Here is a 22,521-nt window from a genome sequence, read left to right on the forward strand (position 1 = left end):
AATCCTCATGAGGCGTCATTGTGATCCCTTGCCGGCTGGCTTGTGGGTCCCCTGTAGACTTTCTCATCGAACCAAAGGGCTCCCCTGGTTGCTCCAGGCCTGCCCTGACTTACCCTCGCTGGGTGAGTCCCGCAGACCTTGCTGGTCTCACCGCTGACTTTCTTCACATTCCACAAGACTTGCTGTTGCCAAGACTTGTTGGCTAAAATCCGGTTGCCGACACCTCAGTAAGCTGCAGACTTCGTGGGACACTCCGAATCCAGCTCCTGGCCATCGTCGATGCCTCCTGGACCTCGTGGCTGAAGAGTCAAGACACCCGTGGATCACCTGAAATCACCCGACTACCGTGGGCATCCATCTTCCTGGCCCCGGGTCACTGGCATGTGACCGTGAACACTGTCCCTTCTGCTTTCAGGTCTTCCTTCTTCTGAATCCAGCCTTAGATTCCACCGGACGCTTCTCCAGTCTTCACAAGCAGCAAATCTTCTTCGGCTTCCATTGAAAACGATGCCGCAACCCGACACCAAAAGACACCTATGCACCCGGCTTCCCTTGGTGAGGTAACTCGTGCACTCCGGTGCTCCTGTGTGTGTTGGCCCTCAAAGTACTTACCTTGTAAGTGGCTTGCTTGCAGACTCTTCGGAAGTACCCTAAAACTTTAAAAATCCAACCGTGACTTGCTCCATTGAAATCAATTGGGAACCCGCGGCTGTGTTCTCACACTGCACACGTCTCCCGTGGGTCCTTTACTTACCTGCCTTGGGTGGATTAGTGAGGCCCCAGCGATTCTAAAGGCCCTAGGCCTTGTCCCCTTGCAAGTCGACATTTCTAAACCTCTTTTTTAGTATATAGTCTGGTACGCCCCTAGGGCCCCAGCCATATAAGTGCTTAATTTGTTGTGAAACATTGATTTGTGCATATGTTCCTGACTTCTAATCTCATAAAGGGATTAGTAGAGTGTGTCTAGAAATAAATACATATATATTTTATATATATACCTGTGCGGTATCCTTTCATTTGGTAATTCAAGAGATTATAAGGTAAAACAAGCTGCTTTACATTCCTCAGAGACTTAGCCTGAAGGCTGCTCTCCACAGCTACCACTAGGATAGCTTTCTTTTAAAGGTTGTCTTAAACCTATCTACCATAAGAGTCGAATTGGACTGGTGCAAGTTGGCCACTTTAACTAGTGACCAGCATATGCCAGGCCAACTTCTCACATTGGTGGGCAGCGTGTGGGATTACAGCTTGCCATTGTTTTACCAGAAAATCTCTATTTGAATTACTAACTGAAAACCACTAAAGGTAATAAAGGTACATATAAAAGTCAAGCTTAGTATCAACAAGTCCTACTGAACTTAGAGCTGTTTGTGAAGGGATAGCACACCCTTGCTACAGCTCAAGCTAGGATCAGTAGGCCACAAACTAGTGTAGGTAGTACAACACTACACAACACTAGAATGTCCTTAAGGGTTGGAGCCAGTGGGTCCACCCAGCCTCAGTATAAGGACATGACTTTCTTTGACTTGAAGGCCATGTGTGTTGCAAGGCACCTGAAGCTAGGACAGAGTCCCTCCACACTACAACTGATAGATCTGCTGACAGCAGGTGATCTTAGATTAGCTCTAGGAGCTAATCGATCTGGATCAGGGGGTGGGTCAGCCATAGTCTCTGGGTCAGATGATGAAAATCAAGACGACCTGGACTCTGTAATTGAAGGGCCAGACCCACATGGGTCTGAAAAGGACAGAGGAATTCTCCCTAAGAGAACTGACAGAGTGGAGGAGAGGCCTAGATCCCTTTCTAGGGAATCTGAGCACTCATATCACTCTGGCAGGGAATCTGTCCAGCAGAGGAACTCATACTTTAATAGAAGAGAGACCTCCACTGAAAAAATGTACAAACTGCTGCAGAATGAGGAAGCAAGGTGTGCCCTTAAGGCCAAGCAGTTGGCATTAGATAAAGAAGCCTTTGAGCTCCAGAGAGCTTCTAGGAAAGAGGGTTTAGAAACCCCTGGTGGCAGCAACAGTGTCCCTAGAGTCAGAGATTACATTCCAGACCATAGGAACCTATCCAAGGTTGTTCCTCCCAACTAGAGTGGGGATGATATCCACAAGTGGATAACTGCTATGGAAAGGGCCTGTAGAGTACAACAGGTCCCCCAAAAGCAGAGGGCAGCAATCTTGTGGCTCTCCTTTTCAGATAAAGGCAGAGACACGCTCCTCACTGTTAGAGAAGAGGATGCTGATGAGTATGAAGTCCTGAAGAGTGCACTGATAGATGGGTTTGGCTTAACCACTGAACGGTACAGGTTGAAGTTCAGAGACACCCAGAAAGCACAGACTCAGGACTGGACTGACTTTGTTGATTGTGTAACCAAGGCTCTGGAGGGTTGGCTGGTTGGTAGTAGAGTTACTGATTTTAAGGGATTGTATAATCTTAAAATGAGAGAACAGATCCTTAATAATTGCCAAAAACAGTTGTTGCATCAATACTTGGTGGACTCTGATCTAACCTCTCCCCAAGAATTGGGAAAGAAGGCAGACAAATGGGTCAGAACCAGGGTGAGTCAGAAAACCCAGAACCAAAGGGGTGACACCAAGAAGCAAGATCCTAAAGGCTCATAGAAAGGTGGGGATAAGTCAAATGACCAGAAGTCTTCACAAGGGCCCCAAAAATCTGCATCTGTAAACAGAAAGGGCACTGGACTTCTGACTGTATCAAGTCCAAAGACCAAACCACCACCACTCCTGCCCCTAAGGCAACTGTTCCCCCTAGTACAGCTACTGGTGGAGGTGGTAATCAGAATAAGGGTGTAGTAGGGTTGACCCTGAGTTCTGAAGTGGACTCTGGCCTAGTCAGAGTACCCACTCAGGCATTGCTGATTTGTGATGGAGACATTGATATGTCCTTCCTAGTGAGCCCCAGTAACCTGGGCGAATACAAACAGCAGCCTGTAATAAATGGCAAACAGGCTTTGGCATTCAGGGACACAGGTGCTAGTGTCACCATGGTGGCAGAGGATCTTGTGGACCATGGCCAGATCATCCTGGGTGAAATGTACTAGGTTACCAATGCAAGCAATGTCAGGACCAACCATAGTCTGGCAGTTGTGAATTTCTCCTGGGAGGGGTAACTGGCCTCAAGAAGGTAGTAGTCAGTGCAGACCTCCCTGTCGAATGTTTGTTGGGCAATGATCTAGAGACTTCAGCCTGGTCTGAAGTATAGTTGTGGACTCATGCTGAGATGTTGGGCATACCTGCAGAGGTGTTTGCTGTGACCACGTCACAGGCCAAAATGCATCAAACTGAATCAGCTCTGGATCCTGAAACTATGGACCAGATGCTACCCAAGAGGAGGAGCAGTAGGGTCAAGGCAGTGCCTTCCCCTCTGTCTCAGATCACAGATTCACCTCTTGAGGGAGGAGAAGCAGATCCTTAAGACAAACTTAAGACAAAATCCTAACTTAAGTCTGTCTTAAGTCAGTCTTAAGTTTGTCTTAAGTCTGTCTTAAGTCTGTCTTATGTCTGTCTTAAGTTTGTCTTAAGACAAACTTAAGACAATATCCTAACTTCTGTGAATACCAAAAGTAGTACGTTTAGGATTTTGTCTTAAGTTAGTTCTGTGAATCGGGCCCTAAAACTTCAACCACGACATTCCCATAGAATTGTACGGAGCACTCCGTTGTATGCCCACACTGCACCTGTCCTCAGTGGGGTCCCTACTTACTCACCTTGGGTGGTTCCTTGGGGTCCCACCAATTCTACATCCTCTAGACACTGTCTTGACTCGAGTTGTTGTTCTTATATCACTATTTTAGTATATGGTTTGGTCCTGTTTTGTGAACCCATTTTTGTTGGCTTTTAGGACTCTGTGCACTCTACCACTGCTAACCAGTGCTAAAGTGCTTGTACCCCCCCAAACATAGTACAATTGGCTTACACCTAATTAGTACATTTCATTTACTTGTAAGTCCCCCGTATATGATGCTATGGGTACAGAGGACCTGCAAATTAAATGCTACGTGTGCGCAGCAGCTCTCATTGTGCCACCTACTAAAAGTAGACTTTTAAAACATGTCTCAGGCCTGCCATTGCAGCCTGTATTACAGTTGTAAACTACCAATTCGACCTAACAAAACAAACCTTATGCCAGGCCTTAACTTTACTTTTTAATACATATAAGCCATGCCTAAAGTAGGCCCTAACCTGCCATAGGGCAGAGTGCATTGCATTTAGAAATGAGGACATTTGATTTTAAGTTTTACATGTCCTGGTAGTGAAAAACTCCTAAATTCGTTTTTCAGTACTGTAGGCTTACCTCTCCTACGGGATAACAATGGGTTACTTCATTATATTTAATAAATGCTAACTTTTGGTTGTGAGTCGGTAGAAATGGCCTGTTGTCATTTTAAATCCTCTCTAGTGTTAAAGTTGGATTTTAGATTACAATTTTGAAAAGGACACTTTTATAAAGTTTGGCATTTTCCTGCCCTGAACTTTCTAAATCTTCTAGGAGTTTCCAGCTGCCTGTACCTGTTAATTGCTCCCTATCCAGGTATGCATTTTGGGCCCAGACAGTGAACAATAGGACCGAGGTGTAGTCGGGAGAGTCACAGCTGTTTCCTGTCCCGACTACATATCTAAGGCTGCTTCCAAGCACACTCACAAAGAACTTGACACCAGTCCTTTGCCACCCCAGGCCCCTTAGAGCCTGGCAGGGGAAGGAAGTTCCAGAACCAGATGTAGGGGTAAGTCTGTAAGTGTCTCCAACTTCTAAGGGTGGCACCAGGTATAAATATTGGGCCCTCAGACCAACTCTTCAGTATTCTCCTGGACCTGTGGACATTACAGAAGGAAGGCTGACTTGATACCCAGAGGGGTGGATAAGCCACGCGTGCCTCTACCACGCAGCCTAAACCACAAATGCGTCTTAACCACGCATTCCTTTACCACGCATATGCGTGTTAAGGCAAGCATGGTTTTGTTTGCGGAGTCAGGACACTCGTGGTTTAGACCTGCCTTGTTTCTCAGAGGACTGCCCCGCTGCTTGAGGCCAGCCTTGTTCTTCAGAGGACTGCCCCGCTGCTTGACACTTGCCCTGCTCCCTTCATCCCTAGCTAACCTCAGTGACTCCTGTTCTAAGCTTCAAGGATACAACAAGCTCCGTAGGCTTCCCTGCACCTGCCCAACTGGCCTACTGTAACTGGCCCTTTCTGGACTTGCAACTGGACCTGTCTGGACGTGCAAGTATACCTGCCTGAGCCCTGCTTGCCTCTGCTGGAGTGAGTTCCTGGTCCCCAAGATGTGCCTTCCCAGATCCTGGGCCCTTGGATGGCATCAGCTGAGCTCCTACTGTTAAATCCTGAAGTTTTGAATTCTGGGCACTGGAGTTTGAGAAGGTAGCTCTTTCAGCTGGACTAACTTGGCCACTCTATCTGGCCAGCACTCCATTGCGATTAGCCTGAACTTATGACTTGTCCCGTTCTAGCGTGGCCAGATATAGGGCCCGATTCAAAGAACTAACTTAAGACAAAATCCTAAACTTACTACTTTTGGTATTCACAGAACGCATTTAGTAGTAGTAAAGTTAGGATTTTGTCTTAAGTTTGACTTAAGACAGACCTAAGACAAACTTAAGACAAACTTAGGATAGACTTAAGACAGACTTAAGACAGACTTAAGACATACTTAAGACAAACTTGAGACAAACTTAGGACAGACTTAGGACAGACTTAGGACAGACTTAGGACAGACTTAAGACAAACTTAAGACAGACTTAAGACAGACTTAAGACAGACTTAAGACAAACTTAGGACAGACTTAGTTTAGGATTTTGTCTTAAGTTAGTTCTGTGAATCGGGCCCATACACATTTAGCGCTTTCTGCTTTGTGACGCTATTTTTACCTAAAACTTTTGAATTGCTTATCCCCGGTTCAACTAATTGGATTTTTGTCATTTTAGTCTCATTTTATTTGTTTAATTTTACTCTATTTTTGTAAAATATCTCTTGTGATGTGTTTTCACTCTATTACTGTTTGTGTGCTGTATAACTACTTAACACAGTGTCTCCAAGTTAATCCTGACTGCTTTTGTGCCAACTGCCAGAGGGTTAAGCACAGGTTAATTTTGTGACTTTTGTGGTTCCCCTTGATAATGATTGTGGTTGTTGCTTTGAAAAGATCTTCACCCCCTCAATCAAAAACCCGAATATTTATGATCACCTAGCAGGGGCAGCACTTCTGCGTGGCTCTAGCGTCACTTACGGGGCAGAAATGAGTCGATGCAAATCTGTATGATGCAATCTGCTGGCATATGGGAGTAATGTTGAGAAAAGTCTCCAGATCCTGTTTAGTGTCTGGGGGTATTCATAAGGTGAGGAAATTGCAGTTAAATTGAGTATCCATTAGAAAGAGTGCTACCGAAGGTAAGGTGTTCTTTAATGCCCGACAGAATAATATTGGACGTAATATTTTCAGTTGTCTGGTCACCATTTGTAGATGACACGTTAATGCCCCAGATGTCTTTTTAGACTTATGCTGCCTTGGCTTTGTTTGTACAGGAACCCACTTATGATGCTAGTCCCTAGAAAAAGTTAACCTTGACTGAACACCAACTATCACCGGCTAGCAGCCGATCTCATGGTTCGATACAAACTAAATCTCTTGCCAAATTGGGTGAACTCTGATACTTGTATGCCGAAGGGTCCCACCCGAGGTCCACATGTACTTCTGAAACGTCCAAAGCGTCTTTCCAGCGTTGACAAACAGTGAGTTTTTTCTGGTGGCCAATAGCAGGTATCCAGACGTGCTTGAAGCTGGGGTGACCAAGACCCTTGAAGATACGCAAAAAAACAGAAAATAATATCGTGGCAGTTTTTGTACCATGGAAACCACGGAAGGTCATAGGGCTGGGCAGAGAACTAGCAATCGACAGCTGTGTCTGGCATATGAGCATTAGAGGCGACAAGTCAAGAAGACATTATTGGAGCTACAAGGTCTTCATAAGAACGCCTTTCACTTATTGCTGGACAATTCTAGTGGGGCAGTCGTGAGCCTGGACGCAGTCCTTACACTCCAGAACCAAACTCTTGTTCTTCTGCCCCCTCATGCTTCCCCCTCATGCTGACCATCCAGGGCTCCCTCGGAAGAGACAGCACCATCAGAACCTGCCATGGTTCCGGCCCCAACATCTCCTCATGTAAGGCCTCAGTGCTCCCATCAGACGTGAATATCAACGGGGACAGAAGATATGTCCCGATCATTACCCTCGTCATTGTGGCTGAAGTAAGCTATAAACACCTCTTCCTCACGAATCTGCCACTGCAGCGGCCCGGCAACTGCTCTATGGATTGCAGAGACCAGCGGGCTTATTAGTGAAGACCAAAGGACCTCCTGCTCATTGGTGGAGAGAAGAAACCTGCCTGCTTACTGCTTTAGATAGGCTCTTTACTGCTTGCTGGTGGAGACCAGGGTCCTGCCTGCTCTGTGCTGAAGACCACAGCAGTACCCGCTCAGTGGTGGAGACCGGGGTCCTGCCTGCTCTGTGTTGAAGACCAGGCCATACCTGCTCACTGCTTGAGATACGGTCCTGTGGGCTCTGTGTTGAAGACCACAGCCATACCCACTCAGTGGTGGAGGCCAGGGTCCTGCTTGCTGGCTACTGGAGACCAAATCACTGCTGGTGACCAGGGTCCTGCCAGCTCGCTGCTGAAAACGTAGGTTTCTGCATTGCTCACTGGTGGAGATCAGGGTCTTGCCTGCTGGAGACCAAGGACACTCCTGCTCATTGATGGATGCCGGTTCCTGCCTGGTTCTGCTGTATACTAGGATCCTGCCTGTGCACTACTAGATATCAGGTTCCTGCCTGCTACTGCTGGAGACCTAGGACAAGCCTGCCCACTGCTGCAACCAAGGACATGCTTTCTCACTACTGGAGACAAAGAGCATGTCTGCTCACTGCTGGAGACTTATGACATGCCTGCTCACTGCTGGAAACCAAGTACATGCCTGCTGACTGCTGCAGACCAAGGATATGCCTGCTCATTGCTTGAGACCAAGGACATGCCTGCTCACTGCTGGAGTCCCAGGATATGCCTGCTCACTGATGAAGACCAAGGACATGCCTGCACCTCACTACTACACACCAAAGACATGCCCTCTCACTGCTGTAGACAATTGGCATGCCTGCTCACTGCTGGAGAGCATCGGCATGCCTACTGAATGCTGGAGACCACGGATATGCCTGCTCAGTGCTAGAGAACAAGTAAATGCCTGTCCACTGCTGGAGACCAAGGACATCACAAAACCAACAAGGGAACAGCACAGCACTACACCCACAACAAGTTGTGTATGGCGCACCTCTCTCAAGGCACCTCGCCTACCCTCCCAAAGTAAAACTCAATATGCGAGCTACTAGCTCTCTCGGTGTGCACTTCCACTACCCCTGCTGCTCCCAAAGGGCGATCACAATGATCAATAAAGACTTCTACCCACTGTGGATTGCACCACCTAATACAAATACCAAAGAAAAATGTCAATGGATTGATAATTGTCCATCCAATAGTTGTCTGATTCCAAATTTTCTTTATTCTTCTTTATTCATGCATAAACACCGGGCAAGCAACGCATTTCGTTCTTATAAAAAGAACTTCATCAGGGCGATTCTTCTCAAGGTGGTTGTATATTCATGGTAGAACTCATGTCAAAAGGTGAATCAATTGCGTGTTTCTACTGGTGCTCCTTTCGATTCGCGACACCTCTAACGTCCTTATTAATTATTGTACCTATGGCTTCAAAAATATTTCAAGTGTTCAGATGGTCTCGTAATTTCTTCCTAGTAAATGGCTACTGTATCATGGCTTATCAAAATGGCAACAATGTGTCCTCTTCGGTGCTCAAAAAGACATGCCTGCTCCCCCCGTGACATGCGACCCCTATTTCTCCGGGTCCACCTGGGATAGCTTAGTGGGTCTGAGCCAGTGCGGCTCCAGTAAAACTCGAAATGGAAACGGACCCCAGTCCACAGATGAAGGGTCTGCCGGTGGCACGCATTAAAGTGTTCACGGGGTTTGTTTTGGAGGCCATCAGGGAATCCTGGGGCATTACTGAGGGGCACAATGAGCAGTTCAGAAAGACCAACCTGTGTCTCAATTCTTCTCAAATTAAAAAAGAGGCTGTGGCTTAACGGCCAGAGCTTCCGAATTTGGCACAGGAAAACCAGGCCGCGGCTGGCATGACTCGCGGGTGAGGGCATGGAGGGGAGCAGGGGGGGTGCATGCGGGGGTGCGGGGAGGGAGGGGGTTAATTTAACATTTTTAAAAATTACCTTTCCTTCGCCTCCGGTCCGGCGTCGTGTCTCCTTCTCTGTGCTACGAGTCCCAGGAAGAAGGCAGACTCCCTCTCCTTCCCTAAACCAATCACAATACTGCAATGGCTGCGTTATGATTGGCTGGGACACCGACCACACTGGCTTCTATGAGGAGGCCGTTTTCTCCATGTAGGCTGCGTGCAGCCTACATGGAGAAAACGAGAGAGTGCGTATGACTGGTTTGGTTGGCCCTGGGGCCGACCAAACAGTCAGCGCCCACAACAGTGGGCAAGCCGCTGCTCCCCTGCCCTGCAGCAGGACCGCCCGCCCTCAACCAAACCCTTCTGTTTTCTCGCAGTGCGAGATGCAGAAACATAAAGTGGTATTCATAATACAATTTTATGTTTCTGCTTATCGCACTGCGAGAAAGCAGTTAGGTGACGCTCCTCTGCCCACATGGAGGAGCTGCCCCTGTTTGAGTCTCGGCAACGGCTCAGCATCCTTTGATTCTGGGCAAATCACGTACTCTCCCCGTGCCTCCAAAAAAATGAATGTGTTGTAGTGTAATGCCACTGGTGCTCATGTAAAGCGCTCCAATAACTTCGGGTCGAGTACCCACTACATAAAAAAAATGCAAAAAAAATAAAATAGTGCCGAGGAAGCCCCCAACGTCAGCAGATAAAATGTAGCAACCACACTCAGCTCCCTGAGGGTGTCCACTCTCTTAAGTGGCCTCATTTCTCAGGAACAGCTCAGCTGGCTGCGGCCAGAATTGTCCTGTGGTATTGAATGGTGCAATATCTTTAGCACTCCTCACAAAATACCATTTTGCTGTTGATGTGCTCCATGTCGCCTCTAAGAAGCACATTTTTAAGTCTTTCCTTCTGACTTATCACGACTTTTGGTGTCCCCAAAACGGAAACTGCTGACTTGTAGATCTGCTGCCCTTGCCTGTAGTGTGCATCCATGGGACGAGGACCCACCGGTTACCGTTATTCACGATCATTACACGACAATGGGGAAACCAGCACTCAGCTGGACCTGGGATGGATATGGTACAGAAGAAAATTGGTCCCATTGTGAAGGTTAAATTTGGAAAATCATTAACACAGAACAGAACATAAATAGACAAAAATGATGATCAATCCTACGATTTATAGAATGTATATTAGGTCATACTCAATTAGTACAACAAAATCAATGGTTGTTCACATGCACGTGAAGCGAAGCAAGTGCTAAAGGGAGTGCTCGTGAAGGGAGGTGAGAAGAGAGTGTAGGTGCAAATAAATACAATATTTACATGGAAATAATGAAAGAACCCAACAGTATATAATGTACTAACTAATATACTCCACGGTTGTAAGATGCCGTAAATACATATTTTATCACCTGCATGTGGGCAGTTTCTAAAAGTACAGGTTGAGGTAAAAGGAAAAGTCAGTGCTTCGACCCCAAATAGTAGTGGCAGGGCCAGTAGTTCCTTAAACAGGGGTCTTCATCAGGACAGAAGAACAAGCAACCTACAAAGTAGGTAAAGATATGTCATAAGTTAATAATTAATTGAGTGAAAAAGTTGAAGTGGGTGTATCAGAGAAAAAGAGGCACAATGGCTCGCCTCAAGAATCCATTTCTGTAGGTTCAACGGCAATCACTTCTCTTACGCTAAAGTATAGGAAAGATAATTTTGATTAGGAGATTGTGAGATATTGACAATTCTATCAAGCCCTCTGCAAATGAAGCCCACTCAAAGCGGTCAAATGCTTTCTCAGCATCTAATGATAATGACATCGGCTGTCCGGGTCAACATATGCCGAGGCCAGCCTCGCAGCTTTGCAGAAACTGCTACCCATCCTCGCAGGTAAAGTGTGAAGGCCAGGGAGCAGTGAGACTCTTTCAAGCCCTCTGCATACGAAGCCCCACTCAACTCGATCGAAGGCTTTCTCAGCATCTAATGATAACGAGATCGGCTGTCCGGGTCAACAAATGCCGAGGCCAGCCTCGCAGAAACTGCTACCCATCCTCACAGGTAAAGTGCGAAGGTCAGGGGGCAGTGAGACTCTTTCAATCCCTCTGCATACGAAGCCCCACTCAACGCGGTTGAATGCTTTCTCAGCATCTAATGATAACAACATCGGCTGTCCAGGTCAACATATGCTGAGGCCAGCCTCGCAGAAACTGCTACCCATCCTCGCAGGTAAAGTGCGAAGGCCAGGGGGCAGTGAGACTCTTTCAAGTCCTCTGCATACGAAGCCCCACTTAACGCAGTCGAATGCTTTCTCAGCATCTAATGATAGCGACACCAGCTGTCCGGGTCACCCTTACCATTCTATAGGATGTTGGTCAGTATTCTTAGGGGGTTTCTGTGCGATTGGCCGGGTATGAAACTCACTTGTGAGTAATGGATAAGACTAGAAATAACTCTTCTGAGGTGGTTAGCTAAAGGTTTTGCAAGTATTGTTATGGTTTCTAGTTTCAAACTAGAACCGAACAGCGGTTCTCGCCTGGTTTAGGTAGAAACGTTATTATTGTTCTGTTGAATTCTGTCCTGTTTCCTCTTCTTCCTTAAAGAAATAATATAAAACCTTATCGACCGTATTTTTAATAATTCGGTAAAATTCCCCAGGTAAACCATCTTCGTCCGGTGCTTTACCATCTGGTAACTCAGATGATACCGCCTCAGTTCCTCCCACTGTTCTCTTTCCGCCCTCTTCCCAGAGGACTGGAATCCTGGCTTTGCTGTGAGTGTATCTTCGTTCACCAGTGTCTTCCTGTCCTGGTTTTCCTCTGTTCTGATAAAGCTCTGCACTTGCTGAACAGACGGAGCTTCTTTTTATGGGTCACCGATGAGCCTCTGCATAGTTTGAGCATATATATATATATTGGTTTTTCGTTAACTTGTGAAGTTTCGCACTGTTCTAACGTCTTGTTATTGCTCAGATGATTCCCAGTGTTTGTTGTGCAGATCTCTACCATCTCTGTACTGATGAAGCTTCACTTTGGATCTGTTTCACAGATAAAATTCCATTTTTGTTGTACTGGTGAGGCTTGGAATTTGTTGTACAGTTGTAGTTTGTTATTTTTCGTACACATTATACGTGTTTGTATTGTACCGGTGAAGCACAGCGTTTGTTTGGCTCCGCTGTAATGTGCCAATAATGTTTCATTTGTTCTACCGAGGAGGCTTGGCGTTGTTTGCAAGGGGGAAGCCTGGCATTGTTTTCACAGGTGAAGCCTGGCATTGGCTCCATAGGTAAAGTTTGGCATTGGCTGCACAGGTGAATCATGGCATTACGTGCACAAGCGGAGCTTGGCATTGCCTGCATAGGTGAAGCCTGGAATTGGCTCCACAGGTGAAGTCTGGCATTGGCTGCGCAGGTGAAGCCTGGCATTGGCTGCACAGGTGAAGCCGGGCATTGGCTGCACAGGCAAAGCGTGGCATTGGCTCCAAAGGTGAAGCCTTGCAGTGGCTGTACAGATGAGCTTGGCATTGGCTCCACAGGTGAAGCCTGGCATTGGCTCCACAGGTGAAGCCTGGCATTGGCTGCGCAGGTGAAGCCTGGCATTGGCTGCGTGGGTGAAGCTTGGCATTTGCTGCACAGGTGAAGCCCGGCATTGGTTGCACAGGTGAAGCCTGGCATTTTCTCTACAGGTGAAGCCTGGCGTTGGCTGCACAGGGGAAGCCTGCATTTGCTGCACATGTGAAGCGTGGTATTGGCTGCACAGGTGAAGCCTGGAATTGGCTGCACAGGTGAAGCCTGGCATTGGCTGCGCAGGTGAAGCCTGGCAGTAGCTGCGCAGGTGAAGCCTGGTATTGGCTGCGCATGCGAAGTGTGGTATTGGATGCACATGTGAAGCTTGGCATTGGCTGCACATGTGAAGCTTGGCATTGGCTACACAGTTGAAGCGTGACATTGGCTGCACAGGTGAAGCCTGGCCTTCTCTGCACATGTGAAGCATGGTATTGGCTGCCGATGTGAAGTTTGTCATTGGCTGCACAGGTGAAGCCTGGCATTGGCTGCGCATGTGAGGCTTGGCATTGACTGCACAGTTGAAGCCTGGCATTGGCTGCACAGGTGAAGCCTGACATTTTCTGCACAGGTGAAGACTGGCAATAGCTGCACAGGCGAAGCCGGGCATTAGTTGCACAGGTGAAGCCTGGCATTTTCTCTACAGGTGAAGCCTGGTGTTGGCTGCACAGGGGAAGCCTGGCATTGGCTGCACAGGTGAAGACTGGCATTAGCTGCACAGGTGAAGCCCAGCATTGGATGCAAAGGTAAAGCCTGGCTTTTTTTCTACAGGTGAATCCTGGAGTTGCCTGCACGGCCGAAGCATGGTGTTGTCTGACCAGGTGAAGCCTGGCATTAGCTACAGAGGTGGCGCTTGATATTTTCTGAACAGGTGAAGCTTGGCATTGGTTTCACAGGTGAAGGTTGGCATTGGCTCCGCAGGTGAAGCTTGACATTGGATCCGTATGTGATGCTTGGCATCGCCTGCACAGGTGAAGCCTGGAATTGGCTGCACAGATGCATCTTGGCATTGTCTCCACAGGTGCAGTTTGGTACTAGCTCGACAGATAAAGCTCAACATAGTTCGCACAGGTGAAGCCTGGCATTGGCTGTACCGGTGAAGCATGGCAAAGGCTGCACAGTTGAAGCCTGGCATTGGCTCCACAGGCGAATGAAACTTGCTATTTGCTCCTCAGGTGTAGCCTGGCATTGGCTGCACGGGTGAAGCCTGGCATTGGCTTCACAGGTGAAGCCTGGCATTGCCTGCACAGTTGAAGCTTGGCATTGGCTGCTCAGGTGAAGCCTGGCATTTGCTCTACAGGTGAAGCCTGACGTTGTCTGCAAAGGTGGAGCCTGGCGTTCTCTGCACAGGCAAAGCCTGGCATTGGCTGCACAAGCGAATCCTGGCGTTGTCTGCACAGGTGAAGCCTGGCATTAGCTGCACAGGTGAAGACATTGTCTGCACAGTTTAGGCCTGGCATTGGCTGTGCAGGTGAAATGTGGCATTAGCTACACAGGTGAAGCCTGACTTTGTCTCCACAGGTGAAGCTTGGCATTGGCTCCATAGGTGATGCTTGGCATTGGCTCCATAGGTGAAGCTTGGTATTGGCTACACAGGTGAGCTTGGCATTAGCTCCACAGGTGCAGCTTTGCATTGGCTGCAGAGGTGAAGCCTGGCATTAACGGCACAGCTGAAGCCTGGCATTGGCTCCATATTTAAAGCTTGCCATTGGCTCCACAGGTGAAGCTTGGCTTTTGCTCCACAGGTGAAGCTTGACTTTTGCTCCGCAGGTGAAGTTTGGCACTAGCTACACAGGTGAAGCGTGGTATTGGCTGCACAGGTGAAGCTTGGCATTGGCTGTACAGGTGTAGGTTGGCATTGTCTGCACAGGTGAAGCCTGCCATAGGCTCTGCAGGTGAAGCTTGTCTGCACAGGTGAAGTTTGGCTTTGTCTGCACAGGTGAAGCTTGGCTTTTTCTGCACAGGTGAAGCTTGGCTTTGTCTGCACATGTGAAGCCTGGCGTTGGCTTCACAGGTGAAGTTTGGCATTAGATATGCAGGTGAAACCTGCCATTGGCTGCACAAGTAAAGTTTGGCATTGGCTCCTCAGGTGAAGCTGGGCATTGGCTGCACAGGTGAAGCCGGGCATTGGCTGCACAAATAAAGTTTGGCATTGGCTCCTCAGGTGAAGCCGGGCATTGGCTCCTCAGGTAAAGCAGGGCATTGGCTGCACATGTGAAGCGTGGTATTGGCTGCGCAGATGGAGCCTTTCATTTGCTGTGCAGGTGAAGCCTGGCATTTGCTGTGCAGGTGAAGCGTGGCATTGGCTGCGCAGGTGAAGCCTGCCATTGGCGGCACAGGTGAAGCCGGGCATTGGCTACACAAGTGAAGTTTAGCATTGGCTTCTCAGGTGAAGCCGGGCATTTGCTGCTCAGGTGAAGCTGGGCATTAACTCCTCAGGTGAAGCCGGGCATTGGCTGCACAGGTGAAGCTTGGCATTTGTTGTACAGATACAACATTTCATTTTCTGGGTTTCCATGCTGTTTACTTTGAGTTCATTATTATTTTCTTTTTTTTAATTGTATTTATTAAGTGTGGCCTGAGCAAAAGGCATCATGCTCTACAACTAAGAGAGAGTAATCCATTAACAGAAGAAGTGGTTAAGTGGTTGAACGTCCCACCTTCAGACTCTGCTTTCCTTCTCTCCTTGGCTCTTGGCTGAAAAGGAAGGCCTTGGCCTTAGCATTTGGTCTCTACGCGCCTGAAAATGTAAATACGTGAGAAGTAATTGTGTAATTCAAATCTATAAATCCACACTTGATGTCCACAATCATATCTACTTCCAACGTCCCCGTTCTGCCTAGAGGGGTGGTTGAGGATTCTAGGGTGGGGTTCTTCTGTGTGATTGATGCCCTCCTCCCATTTCAATGATCTCCTTTCATCCTACCTTGAACCTGCACACCCACAGGTCTCACCTGTGTACATTCATACCCCGCTTCCTCCTTCCATCATACCTTGCCCCTGCACACCCACGGGTCTCAACCTGTGTACGTTTATGCCCCCGCTTCCTCCTTCCATTCTGCCTTGCCCCTGCACATGCACGGGTCTCACCTGTGTACGTTCATGCCCTGCTTCTTCCTTCCATCATACCTTGCCCCTGCACACCCATGGGTCTCACCTGTGTACGTTCATGCCCCACTTCCTCCTTGCATCATTCCTTGCCTCTGCACACCCATGGTACTCACTTGTGTACGTTCATGCCCTCACTTCCTCCTTCCATCATACCTTGCCCCTGCACACCCACGGGTCTCAACCTGTGTACGTTTATGCCCCCGCTTCCTCCTTCCATTCTGCCTTGCCCCTGCACATGCACGGGTCTCACCTGTGTACGTTCATGCCCTGCTTCTTCCTTCCATCATACCTTGCCCCTGCACACCCACGGGTCTCACCTGTGTACGTTCATGCCCCACTTCCTCCTTGCATCATTCATTGCCCCTGCACACCCATGGGTCTCACCTGTGTACGTTCATGCCCCACTTCCTCCTTGCATCATTCATTGCCTCTACACACCCATGGTACTCACCTGTGTACGTTCATGCCCTCACTTCCTCCTTCCATCATACCTTGCCCCTGCACCCCTACGGGTCTCACCTGTGTACATTCATGCCCGCCTCTTTCTTCCAACATACTTTGCCCCTGCACACCCACGGGTCTCACCTGTGTACATCCAAGTCCCAGCACCTTGAGACTGTCGTGTAGTTCCTATAGTACCCCTGTAGGACCTGCGCATTTGGATAACATAAACTGTGGGATTGGTGGCAGACTGGTTCCGTGCACCCCCACCGAGAAATGGTAGCCTGTTTGCATTAGCTAGCTCACAGTGCCACTAGTGTCTCCTCTTATCAGGGAGAGAATAGTTTCTGGCAACCTTAGAACATGACAACCCTGATCCCTCAAGATTGTGGAAACAATGTACTACTTTTCTCTCAGTCTCTCATGCTCACTTAGTTTATCTCAGAGATACACAGAATAAACAGTCTGGGCCTTTCAATAAGGAATTATTGAACAGTTGTTATTTTTGTGTAAAATATATGAGCTGCAACAACCATTAGACAGTAGAGATATATGATTAGCAGTACATTGAATATAAAAGGATAGTACAGTTCTACCATCTTGCAATAAGCATGAATAAATACATGAATATAAAATGCAGGATAAAAGTGCGTGTACTCCTACGATGCCTATCTAGATGTACCTAAGTGTACATAGCATGTGAGTAGGTGTGAAGCCAAGAATCCTTCTAGGATTTAGTCAAACCCCATTACCTGAAGTATGAGAATGTAGGAGCCCCTCTTGGTCTTGAGTTGGGCACCCCGCGAGGGATGTTCAGACCACTGTCAGCTGGAGTGTCTGCATGCAGGAGCCTCAGCATCACTGGTTACTGTGTCGGCCTGGAAGTTTCAGTTCCCTCTCTCTAACACTAGCAAGAGGTGTTGTTTTTATACAGAAAAGTATCTAGGGTTCCTTTCCTTTGTTTCTTGTATTAGCCATTGTTGGATTTGAGGATGACGTATAGGATGAACCGTGTACTTAGATATGGGGAGGTAGGTGATGGAGCCCCAGCCTGGTTTCCAAGAACCCTTATGAACGTCATTGTTCAGGGAAACCCTCCTTTTGCGCCCAGGACTAGAACTCGGTAAAGGTTCAATCCTAAAAGGCTTGTTAGTGTGTAGTGTAGGGGAGGTGATGTAGGTGAAAGGGTATGATGTTACCTGTGCCTATATTAAGATACCTATATGAAACATAACGGTGATTAGTGCGCTGTATAAATCCCTGCTTGATTCATTCATTCATGCCCCCGCTTCCTCCTTCCAGATAAAGGTGTGGGACCTACGTCACTGCCAGCCTGTCCGGACCCTGCGGGGGCACACCCAAGCTGTGCTCGCTCTTGAGCTGGAGCCCGACTCTAGGCGCGTGTACTCTGGGTCAGCGGATAAGGTGAGTGAACACACCAAAATTGCAGCCGCTACAGAGAAATTCATCTCTAGGCGCTGGACTGCTGAATTGTTCATGACTATTGGTTTGTGCAAGGATAGTAGGTCTGTACTCGGTCATTGTGAAAACGTGAGGAATCTGGCATGTTGCCACGACTGAAAGGAATGTCTGTGTATTTATGATATTTCTATAGGATGAACCTAAGCAGGGTCAAAGACAAGTATAAAGGCAACAAGTCACATGAGTGGAAGCTGGGTTGTACAGTGGAGGCGTAAGCTTCCTAGAGAGGAAAGTCTTCAACTCTGTCCTAAATTGGAGCAGCGTTGGGCGGTCCTCAGGGGTACAACGGACGTTGCTCCAGATCTTGGGTGCACAGATGGAAAAGGCCTGTTGTCTTGTTTTTCCTTCTTACCCTTCTTAATCCGCAGTCTAATGCTGTCCGGGCTTCACATGTGACGAGAACCACCTATGTGTGCAAGATAAGCAGGGGTGCTGGTTGTGAAGGAATGTCTGCTCTGCTGACAAAGGTTATATAAATAATACATATATATACATGCTCCAGATTTTATACTGTTCACTTAAGTCCGGCTCATTTTTATAAATTTACCACTTAATTTTAATTTTTCACATTTTTCCAAACATTACTAATCCTGGCAGTTACTGAGGGACTGCAGATAGTGTGATCTGCTCATTATAGTGAAGTGTCGCAGGGACGAAACAGCACATTTCCAGGTATCCACGGTGACAACTGTTCCCCAAGTCTACTACAGTCAGAGGTGGGAAGAAACCCGGGCCATCTGTTACCTCATTGGCGGGTTGAGGGGGCGTTGGCCAGGAGAGTTCTTCAGTGTCTTAGCTTGAGGTCCTTATGATTGAGGGCTAAAATGTGCTGTCACTGAGGAACTTGTCAATTCAACACTGGACTTTACAAGTGACTGACATCCAATGGGAGCCCGCAGTGAAGAAATTCCTTTGCCCCGGTGGCCTCTGGGAGATCGGTATCAGCGGGTGGTAATGAGAGGCAATCCTCTTGGAATCTGTCGTGGAGAGGGCCTTCTTCAGTCTGTGCTGGAGCCTGTCTGAGTGATGTTGTTTTGTCTCTGATAGGGCCCCGGGTGGGGGGGAAGTGGGGGAGGAGAGAGAGAGAGAGAGAGAGAGAGAGAGAGAGAGGGAGAAGGAGAGGGAGAGAGAGAGAGAAAGTCTCTCCAGTCTGTGCTGGGGGTCAGTCTGAGTGATGGACTTTTTTTTTTTTTAACTTTATCACTTTGGCAATAATCAAGATTACATGTTCACCGTCAATAGCATGGCATTAAAACAAAAAGCAACCAAGGAGAATATAATTTGTAAAAGCGTCACAACATTATCACAAAACAGACATGTCATAGACTGTGGAATCCCAGCAATATAACGCCTCATTAAAAAGAATGGACAGTCCCACAGGTCGACACCTTCCTACGTGTCTTGACAGCTAGTGTTGGGTAGCTAAAATCTAGACTCATTTAAACGTCCGCACTCAGAATAAGCCATAGCGACTGAAAGAGGAACATACTGTGAGGATCAATAAAATATATAATACAGATAGTGTGTGCGGACAACTACTGCACCCCACGCCTTCCGGGACTATACCGTGGTGTAGCTGAGAGCTAGAGGCTTGCGGCAGATTATCTGCGTACAGTCTGTAGGGACCCCAAATGTCTTTAGGATGGGAAGAGCCTGGTAGTAGACCGGCATATACCTCGCAATTTGTATTACAAAAAGCCAGGCTACGCAACCAGCCTGCCAAGGTAGGGGCAGATTTGCTGCCCCATAATAGAGCAATTTCACATTTAGCTAACAGTAAACTGAGGGATGCGAAATGTCTGGCATTTTTGGGGAAGTTTACTGTGTATCCCAGTAGCGCTACTTCCGGTATGGGGGTAAGAGTTAGCTTCGTCATGGCCCCCAGTGTGTTGGGTACGTCTTCCCAAGTTTGGGGCAAGTCCATGTGAGGTGAGCAAAATCAGCATGTGGGGCTGCGCACTTGCAGCAGATATGCGGTCTGGCCGGGTCTAATCTGTGTGCCTTGGCGGGGGTGATATAAATTCTACGCTGGAACTTGTAATGTAGCAGTTTATGTCTACTGTTTAGTGAGACATCCTTTGTCACTGCGCAGCATTTAGCCCACTGATCGTCCGTGATGGAGTGGCCCAAATCTGCCTCCCAGTCTGTGCGAACCTTATCGTCATGGATGGGCTTCAATGACACGCAGGCTTTGTATAGTTTAGAGATGAAATGTGTCCCGTTAGGGCTTTCGATTATTAGTGTTAGGGTGGGGAACGATTCTGGCTCTAGGGGGAAACTGGGCAGCGCGCAGAGCAGAGAGGATACGACTCAGCACAAAGCTGTCCATAAAGGTGACGGCCTGAAAACGGGTATCTTCCGACGGGGAGAAAATATGCCCCTCAGGGTAAAGGTCCTGTAGTGTAGTGATGTCAAATTTATTTAAGGTCCGCTGGATCAACCTTTCGCCAGTGATTGAAAGCCAACGGGTGTTTGGGGCAGGCATGGCACAGGAGTACAGTATGGGGGCAGCGGTGACCCGTCGCAGCTTGTCCCAGGCCCAGCTGGTGGTGGAGACTGTCTGTAGGGTTTCTGGGAACTCCCTTGGGCAGTATGGTTGATAGCCGTTCAAGAAGGACAAAATCCGCCTCTGGGCGAAGATAGGGGATTTGCGCGTCTGGGTGAAACCATGCGTAGGCATCACAGCATTGAACCACTAAGTAATACAGTTGGAGATCTGGTACTCCATATCCACCTCTATCGTATGTGAGGGTAAAAATTTGCTAGCGGACGCGCGCCTGCTAACCCCCCCCCCACACCAGTCTTATAAGGAGCTTGCGCAATTGCAAAAAAACAACATTAGTGAGGGGGATAGGAATATTATTGAAAAGATACAGAAATTTGGGCAGCACTATCATCTTAACAATTGCGACCCGGCCAGCAATGGACAAGGGCAAGTGCAGACACCTCTCAACTTGAGATTCAAGAGTGGTAATTGCTTGACTGTAGTTGAAGTGAAGGATCTGGGCAGTGTCAAGCTGTATATGAATGTCCAGATATTTGACGAAATCAGTGCACCATTCAAGAGGGAATTCACACTCCCAGGGGGTCGTACTGGAAGTCAACAGGAAGATCACAGATTTACGCCAGTTAATGCCGAGGCCGGAGAAGAGGCCAAACCGCAGGATTTCTCTGATGAGAGGCTCTAAGTTAACCCGGGGATCCCTAACATAGAGGATGGTTTCATCGGCATATAGGGAAATTAGGAGGGGGCCAGTGTTAAATTGTAAGCCCCTTTGTAGATGCCGTTCCTGAAAGTTGGGGATTAGGGGATCCATGGCTAAAATAAACAGTAAGGGTGATGAGGGCAGCCCTGGCGTGTGCCGCGGGAGAGTGAGAAGGGACGGGATAAGGTTCCGTTTATGCGGAGCCGCGCTGTACAGCGTCTGTATAGTAGGGCGGTGGTGGCTATGAAGCCCATTGGCATGCCCATGCTCCACAGTATCGAAAGGAAAAAGGGCCATTCTAGAGAATCAAAGGCCTTCTCTGTGTCTAACAGGATTGTGGCTGCCGCAACCGCGGGGTTGATTCTATTGAGGACAGAGAAGAGTGTCCTAAGATTTAAAGAGGTGGATCGGTGGGGGACAAAACCGGATTGGGCCAGAGATATGATGAACTCCATCAACTGGGAGAGGTGCTTGGTGATGATTGTGGCTAATATTTTATAGTTTAAGTTCAGGAGGGATAATGGCCAGTAGGATCCACATGACGTTGGATCTTTTCTGGGTTGAGGAGAAGGATCACGACTGCTTCCCTAAGCGTGGGGGGCAGTATTTGTTTCTCGAGGGCATCCGCATAAACCTCAATCAGCTGTGGGGCCAGCAGATCTTTGTATTTCTTGTAAAAGTCCCCAGTGAAGCTGTCTAGACCAGGGGCAGAGGAACAGCAGAGAGTGTCTATGGCAACGAGAACCTCGGTTTCTGATATCGGTTCTGCGAGGAAATCTTGCATGTCATTCTCCAGGTATACCAAAGCAATTTCCAACAAATGAGCTTCCTGTGACAAAGGGTCTCTCCCGGTCCTGGAGGAGTACAAGGCCGTGAAGTAATCTAAGAATTCCTCACGAATCTCCGAAGTGGAGGTGAGTGTCTGATCTGTAGAAGAGTGTATCTCAGTGATGCAGGCTTTACTGTAAGGGGGCATTAACATCTGTGCCAGCACCCTGCCCGGTCATTCACCCTCCTCGTACCGCCTAGCGGCTTGATATTTGTCTAGGTATAGTATCTCATGGTCTGCGGCTTCACGGAATTCAGTCAGGAGAGCCAACCGGCGACCTGTCGTGTCTGGGACTGAGGAGTGCAATGCAACGTTGTCCAAGTCAGCGAGTTCGCTCCAAATAGAGGAGATTGTGGTGCGGAAACTCTTCAGCACACCTGAGTGTTTAGCTATGCACATGCCCCTGATGTAAGCCTTGAAACCCTCCCACAGGACCGCCCATGTGTCCACTGACCCAGTGTTTATAGTGAAGTAGTCTTCTATGGCTTCGCGTACTTCTTTAAAAAGATCATCAAAGAGCGCACGGCTCAGGAAGCGCCATTGCCGTTCAAACCCCTCTGGACGAGGGATCCTCAGACGGAGCTGAACCGGAGAGTGGTCTGAGTATGTTCTCGGG

The 22,521-nt window shown here is 48.1% G+C and overlaps 1 protein-coding gene across 2 annotated transcripts in view; it reads left to right on the top strand.

The window, feature by feature from the left end:
• Positions 1-22,521, top strand: part of LOC146859654 (uncharacterized) — a 481,453-nt gene that overhangs the window by 273,460 nt on the left and 185,472 nt on the right. For both annotated transcript variants that reach the window (XM_085646710.1, XM_085646711.1), the window contains exon 14: positions 17,691-17,813. In XM_085646710.1, the coding sequence (XP_085502836.1) occupies positions 17,691-17,813 (123 nt within the window). The remainder of the gene's footprint in view (positions 1-17,690; positions 17,814-22,521) is intronic.

Source organism: Triturus cristatus, chromosome 3_1 (assembly GCF_964204655.1).
Source record: "Triturus cristatus chromosome 3_1, aTriCri1.1, whole genome shotgun sequence".
Lineage (NCBI taxonomy): Eukaryota > Metazoa > Chordata > Amphibia > Caudata > Salamandridae > Triturus > Triturus cristatus.